The sequence below is a fragment of the Stegodyphus dumicola genome, chromosome 8 (assembly GCF_044657685.1).
Source record: "Stegodyphus dumicola isolate Sdum_Otavi_A_Nest chromosome 8, ASM4465768v1".
Taxonomy (NCBI): Eukaryota; Metazoa; Arthropoda; class Arachnida; order Araneae; family Eresidae; genus Stegodyphus; species Stegodyphus dumicola.
In genome coordinates this window covers 111,898,680-111,915,884 of record NC_140775.1, presented here as the reverse complement: position 1 = coordinate 111,915,884, position 17,205 = coordinate 111,898,680, and the positions used below count along the sequence as shown (strand labels likewise).

The 17,205-nt window shown below is 29.9% G+C and overlaps 1 protein-coding gene across 2 annotated transcripts in view; it reads right to left on the bottom strand.

The window, feature by feature from the left end:
• The window catches only part of poe (E3 ubiquitin-protein ligase-like protein poe), a 281,770-nt gene that overhangs the window by 83,134 nt on the left and 181,431 nt on the right, over positions 1 to 17,205 (bottom strand). For both annotated transcript variants that reach the window (XM_085822285.1, XM_085822286.1), the window contains exons 41-44: positions 13,084 to 13,231; positions 6,134 to 6,376; positions 3,952 to 3,981; positions 3,575 to 3,745 (exon numbers count right to left, since the gene is read on the bottom strand). In XM_085822285.1, coding sequence (XP_085678411.1) covers positions 3,575 to 3,745; positions 3,952 to 3,981; positions 6,134 to 6,376; positions 13,084 to 13,231 — 592 coding nt within the window. The remainder of the gene's footprint in view (positions 1 to 3,574; positions 3,746 to 3,951; positions 3,982 to 6,133; positions 6,377 to 13,083; positions 13,232 to 17,205) is intronic.

Here is a 17,205-nt window from a genome sequence, read left to right as displayed (position 1 = left end):
GGGACTTCCGCAATTCCAGATTATCAGTTTTTCCAGATTAGAGATCATCAGTTTAAATCTGGTAAGATGGCACGTGGAAATTATAAAATCAAAAATATGAAACTGTAATTTATGAAATAAAGAGCAATTATGATCTAAAGGGTATCAAAATTTACACACACACACACAAAAAAAAAAACTTAATATTTATTTGTTTACTTTATTAAACATTTCTTACAACGTGCACATGCGTAAAGCATACATTACACATAGTCAAAATTAGAAAATTGCAACCAGAAAACTATTTGATGTGTATTTGTGATATTTATAATGATGAGGAATTTGATTTAAATCATATCAGAGTACATCGAAATGAAATACTACATTTAGTAAGGAATTACAAGCTGAATAAAATAAAAACATCTGCCCTGATGATAAGGATAGTGCTGACAGATCAACTTTCAGTTCGTTGAGCACCGCGACGTCCCCCCCCCCCCCGCAGAGCAGCGTGAAATTGATAAACAGATTTTGGAATGGTTCGAGAAACTAAGGATATGCCTTTATCCATTTTTTGCAGCAATTCCACTTTTTGTTTGATGGACATCGAAACATGCTTTCGCTTTGTAGATCCTTTGCAGCTGCAGAATCGGAAATTCTTTTTGACATAATCGAAAGTTCAAGCTTACTTTTATGAAATTGCTCTAACAGCCTGCAAAAAATAATAAGCCAGATCCAATTAGAAGATTAAGGAACAACGCAATCTGCAACATTAACTGAAATAGATAATTTTAGATTAGTTTATACTATCCGTTATACATTAAACGCGCATGTGTAAACGTATTATGCACATGCATAAATGCACATGTGCAGAAAGTTTGTAGCTTTGAGATCCGGATTATAGATCATTTCAGATTAAAGACTTTTGACTGTATTTTATTTTCATCACCGCATGTTTATCAACACATGACAACTTGAGCAATGACTCATGCAGCGATGCCCAAACAATTTTTTATATTAGTACAAAGAGTATGGTAACCTTTTACGTTGACATTCTTGCACTTGGCAATGATTACAGATTTAATATTTAAATGCGCTAAGAAATATTAACAAGGAAAAATTTGACGAAAGTTTCTTTCCCTACGCTAAAAATAAATTTTGTTGATGATATCGATGGGCCAAAAGAATAACTGATTTGTTTTTCACGTAGACCCAGAATCGGCACCAGAGCTCGTATGGCTGCACCAGGTGGCAGAATTTATCAAAGATGAGATTTATGAAATTTAGAGAAGCTCCGAGCAGCAAAATGAAAGGATGTAAATATTTTTATAATTTAGGAAAAGCACTGCTATCCAAAATTTAGAACTTAGGCACTTGTTAGCAGAATTCAGTACCCACAGAGATTGCATCAGGCGGTAAGGTATCTAGCACCGGCCCTCAAAAAGCCTTATGTATATGTGGGAATTTATTTATTCAGGATTCAGATAAGCCTTAAGCATGTGCAAAAAATAGACGCAAGTATAATAAATAACTTAACTAATACAATCAGGCTTAATCGTCTCAATGCGCTATAGAAGCAATAAAAAATTCAATGGAACAACTTGTCTTTCGTCCCCAATCTCACGACACATAGCCAATAATTATAGCGGATGCTACCAAGCTAGGCCAAAATTATACTCTACTGAATCCAAGGAATTTCAGCCAATATTGCGCTGTTCCTTAAATTTCTGATTTGAACCAGCTTAATTTTTTTTTGCAGGCTGTGTTTATCACAGCAATTTGATGAAAATTAAAGTTTCAGCTTTTGATCATGTCGAAAAGAGTTTCTAACTCTGGAGCTGCAATAGGATTTATGAAGTGAAAACATGTTTCTTGTCCATTAACCAAAAAGCAGACTTGCTGAAAAAATGGATGAAGGTATACCCGTCTCAAATTATGTGAGGAGTATGACATTGGAAAAGCATATATGACATTTAAAAAAAAATTTTTTTTTTTTTTTTCCGACACCCTACTTGCAACGAATAACAGAAAAATTAATTCCTTATGCTAAATGTGACGACCAGGACACTGTGATGATTGAATAGGTCAGATAGTGTCACAGCGAAGGCGTGCCACAGGTGGATTCAATGATAATGGCTCAAGCCAAAATATTTCATGAAGAAATGAACTTAAATACTGAGTGCATATATTCGACAAGTTGGTTAACGAAATTTAGAAATGGCATGGTATAAAGCAATTAAAAATTTCAGGTGAAAACTCTAGCTGATACTGAAGCTGCTGAACTATTTGCAGATGAACTCATTAACAGTTAAAATTTTTCTCCAGAACAAATTTACAATGCTGATGAAAGTGGTCTTTTCTGGCAATATGTACTGCAAAATACCTTGACAACTTCTACAGAAAAGGCTACAATTCTTGTCAAAGATTCCAAAACGAGACTAGCAATTTTAGCATACATAAATGCAGCAGGAACACAGAAATGTAAAGTTTTTGTAATCGGAAAAAATGCATAACTTTGAGCATTTAAAGGAGTAATAAGTTTCCTGTTATATATCATGTAAATAAAAGAACACGGACGACACAAGTGTTAATGAATGATTGTCTTGAAAATCATTTCATACCGAGGCTCAGCAGAATTTGGTTGGTTTACCTGATGATGCAAAAATTGTACTGACTGTAGACAACTGTTCGGATCATACTTCACTTAAAGTTTTAGTGAAAGGCAATGTATCCTTATTATTTTTTCCTCCAAATTGTACGTCCATCATTCAGCCTATGGGTATCGGAATAGTGATCAAGATGAAATGCAAATATAAAGCAGAATTTCTATATTGCAAACCAAAGGTTGAATTTTCCAATTAATAAAATTTTTAAAGAAATGTGGAGAAGCGGTAATAAATGAAGATGATATAACAGAAGTTTTTCATTGTGATGACATTGCCCCAATTATCAATCAATTAATGGACATGAAATCTGCAATATGGTTCTAGAATCAGAAAATACCACTATGATAGTGAAGAAGGGTTGACAGAGAGGTTATTGAAAACGAAGAAATTTCGATTGACAAGTTAGTTGGAATTCTCGACACAGCAATTACAGGACTTGAACAATGGAACTGTTACATCTGTCTACAGAATTAAAGAAAAATTACCAGCACAAGAAAGCAGCTTAAACAACTTACATTGAAAGAAATGTTTAATAAATTAAACAAATAATTATTAAGCTTTTTTTTTTTTTGTAAATTTTGTTACCCTTTAGATAATAAATGCTTCATTATGTCATAAATCAAGATTTCATATTTTTAATTTTATTAAACTGCTAATACAATCGACCATACCTTAATAATAAAAGATTATATTTTTTACAATAATTTGATTTCTATTAACAGATTTTCAATTAATGAAATGAAAAAGGGAGTTTATGAAATAATTTGAATTAAATTATTTATAATACAGTCCTGCAGATTTTCAAGACACACAGGATTTGTATAAATTAGTTATACTTTCATATGGACAATAAAAGTAAAAATTTTCAATTAGCAATCTTAAATGACAACATGCAAATAATTTGTATATATACACACAAACTGCCTACATACCATTAATTGATCACTCTGATCAAACACTTTATCCTGAGTATGAAGTTCTAACAAAGCATTTTGTGCTCTTATAGAGCTCCCTATTGGAGAATTTCGTTGGCAAGATTGACTTATTGCAGGCATCAGATACTGCAGTAGCTCTAACACTGTGGAAGCTATGTTTGTAGTAGCCTACAGAAAGAAAAACATTCAGTGTTAAAAAAAAATGATGAATGTGTACATAGAATACTGTAACAATGTAAGCAGCAGTTTCAGTGATATATTTGACAACATATCACAATAATAAGCATCAATTAATCAAATAACAAACTAAATAAATAATAGAAACTAATCAATCAAATGAATTGCAGCTATTGAAAAATAAACGTTCAGCTTACCATAAAATTCAAGAGAACATCTTTTGAAGCCTTTAAAAAAAAAAAAAAAAAAAAAAAAATACAACAATCAAACAGTTTTTTAAACCAAATATAAAACTTTAAATCAAAACATTTTTAATTAAAGTACAATGATACATTTATTTCAGCAACCTTTAATATTATTACACATTGGACTGAAAATTCTACCACATGTGGTCCTTAAATTATTACATTCATATTTACAAAGGAGCATGATCTAAAGATACTGCTATGTAAGACATGTTAAAATATTATGTTCGGAAAGCTTATGAACATTAATTTCACATAAACTCAGCATAATTGTAGCAGTTAATTTTGATGTGAATATCTTGGCTAACACTTAATGTGCCCAATATTGTAATGAGAAAGGAAAGCAGATCAATTTACATTCATACTACTTAAGTTCTCCAAATTGGTTTAAAAGTACCAGCAACATCATAAGATACTGTGCCTTAAATGAGAAGTTCCCAGTTTGAATCTAGCTCGCAGCATCACTACTTTTATTGTACCATAATTCTCTTACTGCTAAAAATATATTTGTGAAAAATGTTTTTAAGGCAATAGCATTTATTTATAATTGACAGAAAATATAAAAACCTAGAATCAGGGACACTGAGTAAATGGTTTATCATAATCAAAAAATGTTTTCAGAATGACTTTTTAAAATTTTATTTATTGACTATTATTTTTTAATTTTAAAGACGAACACACATTATAAGATCTCTCCCATATATTGCTGGTTTGATCTCTATTTCCTTCTAATGTACTTTAATATTTCACAAACACAAATCATGAATAAAAATTTAAATTATGATAATTTTTTATTAGTTCAAGATATGCAATGTTAGATTTTTATATTTAATATGTTTTTATGCTAATTATCACAAATAAGTTGTAAAAGAACTGGCAGAAAAGTGCAATCAGATTGAACAAAATAAATTAAAAAAAAAATTCTTTAAAATATGAAATTGTGTATTACTTCTAATTTTTTTAAATAACATAATATTATAAGAATTAATAACAGAAATAAAAAGAGCATTCCATTAATACTTAAAAGTTTATAACAGTTTGAAACTTTGGGGGGATTATTTTCTAGGATTTTGGTGTTTAGACTGAGAAAGGTTTACTAGTTCCTAAATTTTATGTTTTCAGAGAGAAAGATTGAGTACAATAGTCTTCTACCAATTAAAAAAAAAAAAAGGGGGGGGGGAGTCGACAGCCCTTCTAATTGCTTAAGCCAACCTACTATAGAATCTAGTGCAACATTTTCATCTCTTTTCTACCCAGCGATTGTAAATTACTAAAATAAACAGCAATAATGGAAATGAAACCATGTCAATAAAATAATTTGATAACCAAATGGTACAGATAATGTGTTCGGCATAACTGTTGGAAATAGGTGTTTCCCGCATCATGTCATGGAAACAGAAGGGACAATGCAAAAGATCATCAAGGCCCTGCCCAAATAATGCAATTAAAAAAAAAAAGAGAGAGAGAGAACTTGGTTTGCAGTTAACAGTATTTGTCCACCTGTCTTAATTGTACTTACTTTAACCATTCTACACAAACTTTTAGACTTTTCCTATGGGATTACATTAGAAGAAAATTACACTCCACATATCTTTTGGATACCAAAATATTGATGAACAACAGAATAAAAGAGGTTATAAATTCTGTATTTAAAGAAATTTTTCAAAAAAAAAAAAAAAAAAAAAAAAAAAAAATTGCATGAAATTGGAATTTTGCTCAGTTTTCTTTCTAGGCACAAAAAGCATTTACAAGGAGATGAAAAAAAAATTTACTTGGCCATGATCTCTTTTTTTCTAAATGTAACAGAATTTTGTAACATGAAAAAGATTTTTATAGTTACTTTATATAGTTAGATGTAATACTTAAAAACACAAATTCTCCTTTTCCCATTTCATTCATTAGAAAAGAACTACAAATTCAGCAGATTAAAACTAACAGATGAATTGTATCACTTTGTACAGCATTCAATTTACCATAGAAATTACAAAAGCAGGGTAAGACAAAAATTTTCCAGTAAAATTTTATGCACAAAATATTGAAGAACTTGAATCAGAACTTTCTTGACCTCAACTGATAATTTAAATTAGCTACAATCACAGCATTAAAAAAAGTTCTTTAGTTGTGAAACACACACCTCCAGCTGTCTTGCCAAAGTCTGCTTGTGTTTAAGAGTCTCATCAGTTGTCTTTTTGCTTTCGGATGACTGACTACGCAGCTGTTCTCCATTAGAAGCACCAGCACCAGAAGCTGTCGGAGAAGATGGTCGTCTCCGCAATGAGCTAGGTAAGATGGAATCTGACCCAAAAGAGAAGCCAGTAGTAGAAGGCTGTGGTGCATTATTTTCATTGGTAACTTTAGGGCTTCTTTTTAAAAGAGCCTAAAAATAAAAAACACAAACATGAAAATGAAAATTAGGTTAAAAAATATTTTGCTGCATAGCTCAGAGGAAAATAATTTTATAATAAACAGAAAATTATCCTTTTAAAACAAGTAATAATAATTATATTATTATTATGAAAGTTTCAGCTCAAACATTTTAAAAGTTCCGCTTTTTTTCTGGTAATCATTAAATAAAATGCTATGAATTTCTACAGAATGTCAATCACTGTTTTAAAATTTTATCCATAAAAATTATTAAGCAATAAAAATATAAATTGGTGAAGTTATATACTTTTGTATATAATAACTAATTAAACATTGTTTGCTAGCATAAATTTAATAAATTTTGGATCTGAGCTTAAAATTTCATTAAAAATGCTAAAATACTGAAAAATTAAAAAATAAATATAAAAAAGCACAAAACTGCAGTTGATCTTCACATTTAGATTTTTGTTAAAGCTTTGAACAGTTTTAAGCTAAACAGTTACAACAAACCTATTATTATATAAATTAATTCCCAGTAACTTAGGATACAAAATAAATTACCTTTTAAATCCAGATGTTCAAAACAATGCCAAATGGACCGGGGAGGGGGATATGGTATAGTATTATTCCTTCATAAACTAATGCTACATAGAGAGTTCTGACTTTATTTCCTACATAGATGGGACTATTTTTCACTAGACAGCCTACTGCACATGTATTGCAATTTGCATTTCATATAAAAGACACTCTGTTGGTATGATGGTAAGAGAGCTGGCTGCCATAGCCTTGGGTCCAAGATTCTACCCATTCCCCAAGGCATTCTCTTTAAAAACTGGGAAAACTGGGCAAATTCATACTGTCACTTATAAGAGAATATGAATTTGCCCAGTTTTCCCAGTTTTTAAGGAGAATGCCTTGGGCAAATTCATACTGTCACTTATAAGAGAAAAAGTGAATTATTGAACTGTGTTGAACATATTTTTAGGAGCTCCTAAAGCGAGAAAATTGAATTGCGTAAATAGGTGTCTGAGGTGAAAAATTTTTATATCATTTTAAAGCCCTAAAAAAGATACATAAGAGGATATAATCTTTAGGAATGTATCACCAAGGACTGTAAAGATATTGTCATTCAAAGTTATCAAGTTTGTAAGTTATTAAAATTTAACAATACTCAATGTTAGACTAATATTACAACGACTGCAGCCAAATCTTTTAAATAGCTTATTTCTCTGTGAAACTCAACATATTGTATCAAGAATTACAGTACCAGATAGAGCAAATTTTTCTCTTTCAGAATATATAATTTTTATATAAATTTCTGTGATATTTTTTCTAAATATATTGACTAAAATATTTAATTTTCACTAATATTTAATTTTAAAATTCACAGAAAAACATTGTTGACATATCAGTTTTAATATAGGTAATGCAATAATTCCTTTATAAGATTTGTATTACATATATTGAAAAACTTTTTATTAAAATATTTCACGTTATCTTTCTTATAATAATATAACATAACAAGGATATAGACAACTCAACTTTTCTCATGTAATTTAATGTAACATAAACATTAAAAATAAATATTAATTTAATATCTTTAATCCTTATATTTTTTTTACAACAACTGAAACTTTCGGTATTTAATATCAACTGTTTATTTAATATGTATTAATATATAGTAGATACATAAATAGTCTTATTAAATAAATAAAAAAAAATATTTCTCAACTGAACTCATAAAGTATTTAAAATAAAATAAATAAGATTTACATTTCTTTACTGCTTCCAACCCTATAATGCAAAACTCTAGATCTTCAAGTTTAACATCACTTGATACCTATCATTCGACTGATCCAACGGCTGTTCTTCAGCGTTTTAAACTTTCAAGGATTTGCAATACTGATGCTAATTCACAAAGCACAATTAATAATACTGATAATATGGATCAAAAAATTCAAAACGCTTATGATGAATGCATTTCATTACTACAAACTCGAATATCTGGCAAAAGAGATCTCTCTAAGAATTTATATCTAAAAATCAAATCTTTGATTGATTTTATAAAAGATTCAAAACTTGCTGCAAAAAACTCGCATTCATCTTCACTCTCATGTAAAGATAATGAAATAAAAAGTTCTAATGATATTAGTCATCATATCAATTCTAAGAAATATATGGATTCAGCAACTTCACCTATTAGCTGTCAAACAAGAAAATTCTATGATGACGCAGCTCTCTCACCAATCAGTTCTAACTATGAATACGAAACCAGTTTACAAAATATATCTTTAAACAAGCAAAGGATTTCAACATCAAACAAAAGTCGTCCTCTGCAACAAAATTATATCCAGGATGCAAACAATAATCCACCCATAGGTTACAACGACATGCAGATTTTACCACGAAATGAAGAAAGTTTTATTTATCATCAAAATATCAATAAAGCATTTATATCTCCTATATCTCATGACCAAATACAAAAGGAAAGATCCAGATCTTATGCAGAAGTAACCAAAATAAATAAAGCTCCAACTAAAAGACAGACTCCAACACTTCTTATTATCCCAAAGGCACAAATGACGAATCGTGAATTGCAAGATAATTTAGAAAAATACAATCCAGTTTCCAAAACTCGTGTAAAAATTCAAAAGATTTCACATATCTGAAAAGGTGGTATTGCGGTTTCATGCAATACCAAAGAAGAAATACTCAAGATTAATTCCACATTGGAAAGCAATAAAAATATCAATAATTTAGTTTCTTTCAAAATACCTTCCAAAAGAAAACCTAAATGCACAATAAACAATCTACTTAACAATACTGGTCCAGAAGATGTCACTGAAATAATTAAACAAGCAAGTAATTTGGATGAAAATGAATTCATACCCACTTTTAAAATAAATGACAAAAGAAACAATGGAATAAAATGGGTAATTGAATGCTCTCCTCTAGCTTTCAAAATACTAATGAAACAAAATAATATTAACTACGGCTGGAGAAGTCACAAAATCGCAGAATTTTTTGGATTACGTCAATGTTTCATATGTCAAGACTTTTCACACTCAGTCAGAAACTGCAAACATAGAAACTATTGTGCATTCTGTGGCAGCAATCACAATATCAAAGAATGCCAAGCAGAAAGTCCCTTATGTATAAACTGCAAATTACATAATGATGCCAATATAATACGGACCTTAATACATATCATCCTGCTTATGCACCAAACTTCCCAATATATCAAAAAGAAGTGACCAAAGTAATTACAAGAACCGAATATGACATCTTAGATTAATTTCATCCTTACCATTAACAAGTTAATACCACTTCTTCACTTTAATTCACCGAAATAATATAATTAATATGTCACCAATACTAATTAAAAATACAGAATTTTCGACTCTCAAAATACAACAAATTAACCTTCAAAGAGCCCCCTCTTCTATGACAAACCTGGTCCAAATTTCAACTGAGCTCAATCCAGACATAATCCTCATACAAGAACCCTACTGTGTCAATGGAAAAGTTAGCGGAATACCAAACTGTTGGAACTGTATTCAATATGAATCTTCAGATAAATCTTCAGTCAGATCAGCTATCATCATCAATAACAAATATTTATGTCCAATAATAATCTTTACAAGTAAAGATATAGTTTCCATATTATTAAATAATAAAGAAAATCAACTTATCATCACCTCCTATGCATCGCCATTAAAAAATTTAGAAAATAACATTAAAGCCCTTTCTTCAATAATAAGGAAACATTCAAAATATCAACACGTAATAGGAGGCGACTTTAATGCCCACCATACAATATGGGGATATAATAACATTGATACAAGAGGTGAGCATGTCGAAGATTTTATAGCGGAGCATAATTTTATTCTTTATAATAATGATAACAGCCTACCTACGTATGAAACAATACATGGACGTGGATGGCCTGACTTAACTATAACCTCATATCAAATAGCTAACAAAATTTTATCATGGGAAGTTTTAGATACCATATCGCTATCTGACCATAAAATAATCTCATTCAGAATAGATCTTAATTTTGAAATAACCTTAACTCATCGATTTAAAATTAATTCAAGATCTATTAAAATTTTTAATCAGCTCCTGAAACAAGATCTCTTCAAGATCCATCGGGAAATCAATAATTCATCTGATAAAATCACACTTAATAAATCAATAGAAAACCTTACAATATTCATACAGCACTGCTGCAAACAATCATTTATAACCCAAGAACCAAATAATAAACTTAACTTAAACTGGTGGACTAAAGAATTAAGGATACAGAGAAACAAAACAAGAGCATTCTATAGGAAAATGAAAAAAGCCTCCCTTCAAGAACTGAAAGATAAATTTTACATTATATACTCACAACGAAAAGCAATGCATAAAAAAATGATACTATCAGCTAAAAATAAATGCTGGAGAGATTATTGTACCAAAAACACAGAAAGATATGGAAATATTTACAAGATCTGTATGAACAAAGTTTTTAAACCAACCCAAATCTCCATCACTTCAAACCTCAATCAATCTCAACATCAAGATCAAGACACAACTTTAATAACTCTTTCTAATATCATGGAACAAGTTTTTCTGCAAGACTCCTCTCAAGAAGATACTGCTGAACAATCGTACGTCAGAAATAATAATACAGCTCCAGATACAATGGATGACTTTCCCTTTACATTAAAGGAAATCTCTAATATAATAAAAAATTTAGCAAAAAATAAGGCACCAGGACCAGATGGAATATTTAACCAAATAGTCCAACTTATTCATTATATTGATCGAACTCTTTTCTTAGATCTCAGTAATAAGTGCCTACAATTAAGCACATTTCCTACTCATTTCAAAACTGGTCAAGTCATTTTGTTTAGCAAACCAAGCGCAGATGCAAATACTCCAAAATCATACAGACCAATCAACTTATTACCGGCAATAGGAAAAGTCTTAGAAAGAATAATAGCAAATCGTCTACGACATCATCTAATAAAAATAGAATTTATCAGCAATAATCAATTTGGATTCATCCCGAATAAATCGACAACGAATGCCATAGATTCAGCTTTAAACCAAATTCATACCAATAACTCCAATAATCTGCATTCTGCTTTTATTTGCTTGGATCTAACCAAAGCTACTAAGGCCACTATGAGAAGGGATCCATTGCAGAAGTGCATCATTATCGGAAGAGAGGTTTTGCAGTAAAAACAAAAAATAGAGAATCACCAATACGAGGCTAATTTTGCAGATGCTGGATAGAACTGTGACTATCAGTCAAAATCAAAATACCTTTGTAGGCAGTGCAAGTGTATATAACCTTAAGGCCCTCCTCAATTGCTATAAGTTCAGACTGAAGAACAGAATAGTGACCAGGTTTTTCTAGTCAATATAAAGCTACTAATAGGCGCTCTAATGAAGACTCCACTACTGCAACTCCCAAGTTTATTTTTACTGTCATCAGTGGAAACCTGAAGGGCATTAAAGGGAATGCCGTTTAAAGTTTTCAGTACAATCTGCCAAAGGTAATCTGGTAAATATTTTTTTTTTTTTTTTGGTGAGAAGGGGTTGTTTGTTTTTTGGTACAAGAGGTTTAAGCCTGTGTGAAAATGGATGCCAAGAAGTCTTATTTTATTATTTTATTTTGTTACAAATTTTGCTCACAAATTCATTATGCTTTCATGGTAGAACATCCTAATTCGCTACCTCATATTACATGACCCCAAGTGATCTCATCTCATGTAAACTACACTAAAAAAATCTAATTACCTCGGTAATTATCTGCAATTAAATTCAAGTTAAATCTTCAAGGAATACAAATTTAAGGAAATGCAAGAATTACTTCAATTTGTACAAATTGTTCACTCAGCACTTATGTTCAACTGCAGAGATTTACTTTGCTAGTGCTACTTATCATTAGAATTAATGAACTAATCCAGTGTCTTTGCCTTTTTATACATTTTTGCCTTTGGGTGAGTGGTGTGACTGCACCCTAATTAATTAATTAATGTAGTGTGATTGTACCTTAATTACCAAGATTGGCCTCAGGATATAAATCTAAACTATCTGGTTAAAATTCTATGCAACTATATACCAGTATCGAAGGAAATGATCTGTGATCTCTAGTAAGTTTCAGTGAGTATCTCTTAACAAATGTATCTATTAAACCCATGAGATAAACCAAAGAAAAAGGGCTGTTTCTTCTCAATCTTTGATTAGAAACTCAATCATGAAGAAGTATAAAGTATCATAACTATATATATTAAAGTATTTTTTGACAATTTAGCTTTGAGTCTCGAATTCAGTGGTTGTACATCACATTCAAAGAGGGCTATTTCAGCCAGGCAGCTGCTACATAAGCCAGCATTTGGGTAGCACTTAAATTGAACACACTCAAGTTTAGCCAAATTGGTAGCAGAAATGAAAAAGTAAATTTTTGAACCATATTCCAAAATGGGTCTTATTCGTGACATACATGCAGATTTGAGAGTAGATTAATTCCCCCTCCCACTCAGTATCAGATATATACTTAAGGATGTTAAGTCTTTTCCTGATCCTCAAAACTAGATTTTTAATGTGTTTATTACTCAGGAACTCTGGATCAACCAAGTAAGGTAAAGGCTGATCCAACATAACAATATTCAGATGATAATTAGATCATAGTTACTATCATAGGCAAAATCATAGTTACTATACCTGGCAACTACCATCTTCTTTGGCTCCACAATCACAAAAGAATGATCCAAATTTTGCATATGTGACATCATGATCTTTATGACAAACTTTTGCACATATAGTACATACACCAACTCCATCTATCATTTTGCAAGTATGGCAATGATACCTGTAATAGAATAGTTTAAATACATTTCATATACCTTTCTATATAATTACAATGAAAATTTCAACCAATAATTTATTTACAATACTAATTCATTTCAAGATAAAAAATTAGTAAAATGTTAAGGTATCATGATTTTGCACTCATACCTTCAGAACGGAATAGTTGCTAAAGTTTAAATTTAAAATATTATAACACTATAACTATTTAAATTAGAATATCATACCACTAGATTCCATACACTATCAAGAATGAGAAAACAAATTTTGAATTAACCAACTCAAATTCTGAGCCACAAAGTTTTGGTAATATTTTAAAATGAAACAACAAAAAATAAAAAACAATGAAACTTGAAGACATTACATTTGCACATATTTATACATTTGTATATTTTTACTATTATTTTTACATAAGATTTTATGCATTTGATGATACAATTAAAAGAAAATTTTAAAAAGGCAATAGCTCAAACATTTGACAATGCAATTAAATTAATAGAATTCGTTCTTTATGTGCATCACATTTTTATTACTCACAATATAAAATTGAAGACGGATTTTGTTAAAAAAATAATGAAAATTAAAAATACTTAATCTTTTATTCTATTATGCACTTATTCAATTATTCCCACTAAATTATATAATAAACTATTTTTCTTACTTTAGTTCATTAATTATCATATCCATTTTAAATAAAAGCTTACTGCATAAAAATATTTTTTAACTGTATTTTATTTTCTGTTTTTTAGTCTCTATTACACTATCAATGATGAAATTTTCAGTCATTATTAAAACACAAGCAATAAATTACAAGACAATTATGAAGTTTTGAAAATTGGATGCAACAAGCATTTTACTTGAAGCTAAAATGTAAAATGAATATCACAAATTTGTCATTAAGTGTACCTAGCTTTCTTCTTTAAAAGTACCTTTCTTCTTTTAAAAGAGGGCAAAAAGTTTCGTCAAATAGTCGAACAAATCAAGTAACTCAAAACTTCACCAAAATTCAGAAATTAATTTAAAACAAGTTTCATTGAAAAGATATTTTTTTCTTGCTTCATTTGATGGTGCAAACAATAAAATTCTGATATTCTTAGTTTGTTCATTAAACAAAGCTATGTGCAAAAAATAATTTGAACATAAAAAAAAAAAAAAAAAAAAAAAAAAAAAAAAAGAGAGAGAGATGAAAAACCTGCTTCACTACACAGCATTGTCAAGGACAAAAAGTAGGTGCACAAAGTTTGAATTCAGGAATTATCAGGAAGTAGGTTAAAAATCGATAGCCAAATTCCACTCACAGTGAAATATCATAACTGAACTAAATAAAACTAAATAAAATATAAAGTTTGTTCATATGTTCCTCCCACTACCTACGGTCATTATTTATTATAATTTCCCTTCCGCAAAGAATTTTCCTTTGCTTTATAAATTACCACTTTAATAAAATTACATGAATTTGTCTTAATTTTCATTTGTATCCTTGTTTGAGTTTTTTTTTTTTTTTTTTTGAGGGGAGGGTATTTTGATTTTTAATTTTAATTTAGGCAGTGATTACGGCTTATTTGGATAATGTTTGCTTTAATTCATGTACATAATTATTCATATCGTGCATATACAGTACCATGAAGTTCCCATATTACACTTACATAATTGTAGCATTTAACAAACGCAAATGGGATACTCAAGATCACTACTACTAAGTTATTGTTGCTATGTCAATTTGCTACACAGCATAATATTATCCAGTAAAATTTTCCATATTAAGTTAGAAAATTTTGCACAGTTTTGCAGTCTTTACACAGAATAACAAATTTGAGCAATTTCTCTGCCTCAAATTTTACTTAAAACTTATCAGACTTGCTATCAAGATTCTTTAAATGCTCTTGCAAACTTTTGGTAAGAGTTTTCTTGATTATACACATTATGGTAGAATTTGCATGCTATGATTGGTTAACTGCTAATTAAAAATAAATTTTAGGCATTTTAGGTTATAAGCATATTAGCTACTTTAGAGCAGGGTGCAACCTTTTTTACTAGGCATATTTTCAAAAATGCAGGAGCTTAGCGTCACTGTGGAGTGGCAACAAAAATAATAATGATATAATAATAACAATAAAAAGCAAATATGAGCTTATATCAAAATAGAATTAATTTATGTGGATTGTAAAAGTTATAATGCTCTAACAATCTTTGATATTGCAAAAACATTTATGAAAAAATGTTGCTAAAGTGAGTGTTCATAAATGCAACTAGCCAAGAATAAGAACTGCAAATTATTGTTATTTAATAGCTGAAATAAGTTGCTGACACATAATAATCTGCTCAAATGAACTTTTTTTTTTAGTACCACAGCAAAAGCAGTGTTGTGTTTATTTTTTCATCTTTTAATCTGAAGAAACGAAACTCCATTCTTCTTAAAACTCAAAATTCGCAGTATGTGGAATCAGATGCTTCTAGCAATCAAAATTGATTCATCTAGTAATGCAGTGTTATCTAGATGTTACTAAAGTTCAGTTTTAGGCAAAAGTTTAATTGTACAAATCATACAATTGTTAAAATGGTGATGATAAAATAAGAGGTTTTTGTTATTACTGTTGTGCAAATATCTAAAATTTAGATATCTGAATGACGGGTACATTCACTGCATTGCTGATCAAAAAGGGCAAGATGCTAAAATTAAAGGCTTGATAGGCTAAAAAATGAAAAGTGATATTTTTACATGATATTTATACACATCTTGCTGACACTTACCAAACTAAATTAATGAAATATTTCCATTTATTAATAAACATAGTATAAATCAAGTTAAATTTTGTCCTGATGCGATGAGTATAATAGCTTTTTCTAAAGTTTTTCTTTCATTATACAGGAGTTAAAAGTTAATATTTCATATCGCTTGCAAATGGTCATCTGATAATAATGATCAGTATTGCGACTTCATGTGCTTCATTTTCGAAAATGGCCTTTACATTGGCAAGTACTTGGAAATACAGTTATAAATCCCCATGCATATAATTTTAACTGACCATATTTACCTTCCAAAAGATACTTATAGAACTGGATTAGATCTTCTCTAAATATCATTTTTCAAATTAAGTCACTTTCAGATCAGTCATTTTCAAATTAGTCACTGAAGGTCTGATGAAAGTTCCTCAATTGTACAAATGAAACGTATTTTGAAATATGGAGATTTCTTTTGCTTTTTACATCAAGATCCGAAATAATCTGTAATTGCCTAAATTAATTTACAACTGTAATTGCTTAAATTACAGTTGCTACTGCAACTGTAATTTAAGCAATTACAGTTGTAACAACAGCTGTAACAACAGTTTATCTAAAAGAAACTGTGATAAGAACAAAAGGTAGACCTAGGATCTGGACTGTACCTTCTGATGCAAAAGAAGACATCCGTAAAGATAGTGTTGGTCATTTTTTACTAAAGCGAGAAAAACGGCGTCGTTATCAAAGAGAGGGCTGCAAAGGAAAACCAAAAACATACTGTGGCAAATGTGACAAAACACTTTGTCAGGCTTGCTTTGGACCTTTCCACCAAGATTAGAGTGAAATTCATCTGAAAAGTGTATCTTGTAAATAAGGAAGCATTAGTCGAATAAAGTAAAATTTGTACACGGAAATCACTTTTCATCATCGAAGAGAACACTAAAAACATGTAAGTGCAAATTTTATCCCCTTTATTCCAGTGTCCTATTTAGAGGACAGGACAAATTTCTTAATATAATATATAAAAAAAATTTCTAATTTTATTATATTCAGTTTGTTTAGGTTTAATTAACCTTAAAAAATATCATTCTTTTCAAATTTGAACAAAATAAATAAATTGGGATAAAATGGGTTAAACTCTTCTCGCACAGTTATTATGCCATTAGATAATAAACACAAATACCTTTTCACTTAATTCAAAATACAGCATTCAAAGTCTCCTTTTTTCTCATTATCTGGTCTTCAGACTGACATGGC